The following is a 5,110-nucleotide window of genomic DNA, read 5'->3' on the forward strand; positions in this document are numbered from 1 at the left end:
GTTAACTTGACTTAAACGTCACAAAAAGGTAATAACAAATTTTACAAAGTTTATAATTCAATATTTACCGTTTGGTGACGTAAAGAAAGTAAAAAACTAGAAAACTGACTTTATCATACTAAAAGTTCATATACTTGTGTTAGCCGTATAATATATGTTATTTATGAACATCTAAACATGTTAACCTATATACACGTGTATATATAGGTACGACGAAATATTTATAATTAACTATAATAGGTGTAGTATATGGGTCATTAACACTATTATAACATTTTGGGACAAGACGAATAATTATATAAAAGTATATAATTATTATACACTATATTAATACTATGGAAAAGTTATATTTACACATACAAGGGTTTTTCTTACACAAAACGTAAACTTGTTGAAACAATTATATGCGACAAAGTCTTCACCGTACCTACTAGAGTACACACTAAAGTCCTGAATTATAACCAGAATCTCGGTAAGAGAGCGTGATACTTGTGTATAGATCTATACGGGACTGACAATCCCGCACCTAAGCTGCTAGCTACAGCTAGACCGGCAGGTCTGGGCTGACAAATGTCTAACATTCCGACGTCTGAAGAACGTCGCAGCATGCCAACTTTGGTTTTAGCATGGTTGTAATAACTCACATGGGAAATCAAAGATACATTTAGTTTACGGGTAACATGCGTTCAAATGGTTTTATATAAGAATAAAACTACGTAATACTATTTTAAGTATAGAAGTACTTATACATTTTTTGGTCTTAGGGTTTTTAAGACTACAACTCATTTTTAAGTAAATATTGGATTTTCTGGGAACAAACACTATCATTTTACAAGGAAAGAGTTCCATATTTTTCACATACAAAACTCTTATGAACTCACCAACTTAATTGTTGACACTTTTCAAAACTACTTGTATTCTCAGGAAACCGTTAAACAGGTAGTCACAAGGCTTTTTAGGATGGGATGTTACAACGTCGTACTATTCATTTTGTTATCATAATGTAATTGGTTTTGAAACATACAACACTTGGAAACAATGTAACATTTTCAATTATATTTATGATGGTTGTGTTTGCTTTGATCACTATTGTACATTATGTTGTGATACTGTTCATAAATCATCCACCCCAAGACATTTCTGCCATCCTGGTTTGGGGGTGTGACAGTTTTGATGCAACTTACCGAACAAACAAGTAAGTGACTCCATAATTTACTTATATTTTCGAATTATTTAATTTACAAATATTAGAATAGTGGATCATTATTTTCAATTATAAATTTTTTTTATCAATCGATTTTTTGAATATAAAATTTAAAATAAAAGCTTCAAAAATCAATTAAATCTTTAATGTAATTATAATTTGAATCATCATATTTATAATCATTATTAATAGAGAATCATTTAGGAAAATTTTGAATATTAATAAATTTTTTTATTGAATCATTTAATGATTATCTTAAATTAGATCAAATTTAAATAAGCAGTATGTAAGTCATTAAATTATATTTTTGAATCACTGTATTTAGAATCATTAGTTTTATGAAATATTAATCTATCAACAATAATAATGAGTTATCTTAAATTAGGTCAAATTTAAATACATAGTATCTAAGTCATTAAATTATATTTTTGAATAATTGTATCTAGAATCATTAATTTTATGAAATATTAATCTATCAACAATAATAATTATATTTTAAAAATTCTATATATAAAAATAAATGGATCACTAGTTTAATAATATTAAAACGTTAAATAAATAATTTGCATCATTACTAAAAAATTTAAATAAATAATTTGCATCATTACTAAAAATTTGAATAAATAAATTTGTCAATTCTTTGTTTTACATATATAGGATGATTTTTGTACCATTTACTGGTATAGATAATCGTAAACGATGCATAACTTTTGGAGCTGTGTTACTTACAAGTGAAAGCATTGAATCTTACTCATGGCTACTACATGTTTTCAAAAAAGCATTTCTCAAAGATCCAAATGTCATTGTGACAGATCAAGATGCTGCAATTTTACATGCAGTACCAGTTGTATTCAACGATGCAAGACATAGATTGTGTATGTGGCACATATCACAAAAATTTGCTGACAAGGTTAGTATAAAATTATAAAATGTTTTTTATTTAATTTAATATAAATGTTTTTTTAATTACATATATATATATATATATATATATATATATATATATATATATATATATATATATATATATATATATATATATATATATATATATATATATATATATGCAGTTGGGAAGTCATATGGCAAAAATAGATGTTTTGAAAAAGTTGAGCTATCTAATTTGGAATGAAACAATACTCAAAGAAGATTTTGAATCAATATGGAAAAACTTAATGGATGAGTTTCACTTAAATGAAAACAATTGGTTTAACGAGATGTAAAAAATGAGAGATTTATGGATTCCTTCTTATTTCAAAGAATGCACATTCTCTGGATTGATGAGGACTACATCAAGATCTGAAGCTGAAAATTATTTCTATGGGCTACTCTCTAACTCGGATTTGCATTTGATTGAATTTTCAACTCATTTTGATACTGCATTAGAAGGACAAAGATGCATTCAAAGAAAAAATGATCATGATTCAAGATACACAAAACCGGATTTTAAAACTGGATTGAAACTTGAAGTTGAAGCAGCTGAATTCTTCACAAGAAATGTTTTCTTTGATATTCAATCAGAGATTGTTGCATCAATGGTTAGTTGCATGTTAATCAGATTAGAAGAATCAGAAGAATTAAAAACATTCACAATAAAAGATATAGACAAACATCCAAAACATCATGACCAATTTGAGGTACATTATAAATTACAATTATATTACACATATTATATTAACTTATATTGACTATTTACTACTTTTTTTTACAGGTTAAACTTTTTAAATCGGATCAAAAACTTCTTTGTTCTTGCTTCAAATTTGAAATGACAGGAATTTTATGCAGACACTGTTTCTACGTTTTAAGAAGGGAAAGTTTGGAGAGTTATCTAAAAGCATATTTGACAAAAAGATGGACAAAAGATGTGATACCATGATACATGAATACTTATAAAATACCAAATATCCATACAATGAAAAGAAAGAAGAAATTCAATATGTTATTCGGGAATTAGAATTTGCAATGGAGTTCTGCATTGATAGGCTGGTGAATGATTTTGACAAATTGATCTTGTTCAGAGATAAAATGAATGGGAATATGACAAAGGTTGACAATGAAACAACAAATGCAAAATAAATGAAAAACACAAAAGGTATGGAACAGAAGGAGAAAGTAACCATATTACCTCCTACATTAATCAATAACAAAGGTGTTCGAAAAACAAAGAAAAGAATGAAGGGGAAGAAGGAGATTGCTGCTGACAAAGCAAAGAAGGACGAGAGAAAATGTCATAAATGTGGTAAATACATAAAATACGACACAAGTGAAAAACATGATGCACATAATTGTCATAAATTTGCAATAGAAGGTGCGACATCTAATGTTTGATAGATATTAAATTTATTTGATATATTTTAAAGAACTATATACTGAATAATAAGTTTCTTTGATGTTTTAAATAAAATGATGCTCTAGGTATTAAGTTCTTATTGAATCATTTTACCCTTATATTTTTTATGCAAACGATTTGATTCAAATATGAGTTATAAAGTAGTTGATAAGATTGTTTGAATGTTTAAATAAAGTAATATTCTAAATAGTAAAATCTTTCTGAATCTTTTTATATTTATAATTTTTATGCAAAAATGTTGATACAAAATTATAGATATAATTTTTTTAATAAGATCTGAAATTTCATTTACAAAAATAAACAATTTTGCTTCATTAGTTTATGAATGAAATATTTTAAGAAAAATGTTTGATAGTGATTAAAATGATGTTCAAAATAGCAAGTTCTTTTTGATTCTTTATATATAAATAAATTTTTGATGCAAAATTTTTGATCCAAAATATTATTTATAAGTTTTTAATAAAAGTAAATGGTGTTATAAATGATAATTTCTTTTTTTGAATCTCTATATTTTTTGATTCAAAAACTTTGATCCAAAAAAAATAGTTATTTAACATAAAATTTATTAAAGATTAAAAAATATTAGTGGAATAAGAACAATTTTTGTTCATAAGTTTATACATGACATTTTTAATATAATGGAAGGAATTTAATTTATAAAATCATAATAAAAGTTTGAAACAATGAAATTGCATCATCAAACTATGAATAAAATATGGTTAAAAAAAATATAAATTTTGAATTAACTATAATACTATTTATCTTAAAAACACATTGGGTCACAACCTTGACACTTTTATACTTGGACAAGGCTTAAAACCATGTTGGACCACATACTTAACATACATAACATTTTTCTATGATAGCAGAATAAAGTAATATTTGTTAATATAAATCATATTTTTATGACTAATTTGAATCAAAAACATTATAAAACATAATTTTGTATCATATCATAAGTGGATCATAAATTACAATATAATGGTGATCATTCAAAAAAATATACATATAAATTTTAATAATAAAACAAACAATCATACTTATATAGACTTACTTAGCATCATTATAAACCAACATTTCTTTCATAGCATAAGTGTATCATAGTTTACCATATGATGGTGATCATCAAAAACAAAAAAACAAAACATACATTTAAATTCTAAACAGAAAACAAACAAGGATACTTATATAGTCTTCCTTATCAAATCACATAAAAACCAAAATATTTTCAAAAGAAGACACATCAAATAATCAGAGAACACCTATTGCTTTAACCCTGACTTCAACTTCATGTAAATGACTTTCAGTGTAAAAGTTCTTCCTCTTGTAGCTTGATAGATTATCATAATCCTCAAGAGTTGTAACAAAAGAAGTTTTGCACAAATTCATGTCTGAAAACATCTTACAAACATATTTCTTCCTCATTTCAGACAATTACATCTTTTGACTGGTACACTCAGGCACAAAATCAGCATCTAACTTCTCCACTCTACCACCACGATAAACTTCCATGTGTCTTATCAGAAATAACCCACAGTCAACAACATTGTCTTTAG

At 25.8% G+C, this 5,110-nt stretch overlaps 1 protein-coding gene across 1 annotated transcript; it reads left to right on the top strand.

The window, feature by feature from the left end:
- Positions 1 to 2,430: 2,430 nt before the first annotated feature.
- LOC145112223 (protein FAR1-RELATED SEQUENCE 5-like) lies at positions 2,431 to 3,280 on the top strand. The gene is made up of 3 exons (XM_079048418.1): positions 2,431 to 2,841; positions 2,916 to 3,068; positions 3,125 to 3,280. Exons 1-3 carry the CDS (start codon positions 2,431 to 2,433, stop codon positions 3,278 to 3,280), a joined length of 720 nt encoding a protein of 239 aa, XP_078904544.1.
- Positions 3,281 to 5,110: the final 1,830 nt, after the last annotated feature.

This window comes from Lactuca virosa, chromosome 1 (assembly GCF_052849685.1).
Source record: "Lactuca virosa cultivar CGN04683 chromosome 1, Lactuca_virosa_CGN04683_v6, whole genome shotgun sequence".
In the NCBI taxonomy this organism is placed as follows: Eukaryota; Viridiplantae; Streptophyta; class Magnoliopsida; order Asterales; family Asteraceae; genus Lactuca; species Lactuca virosa.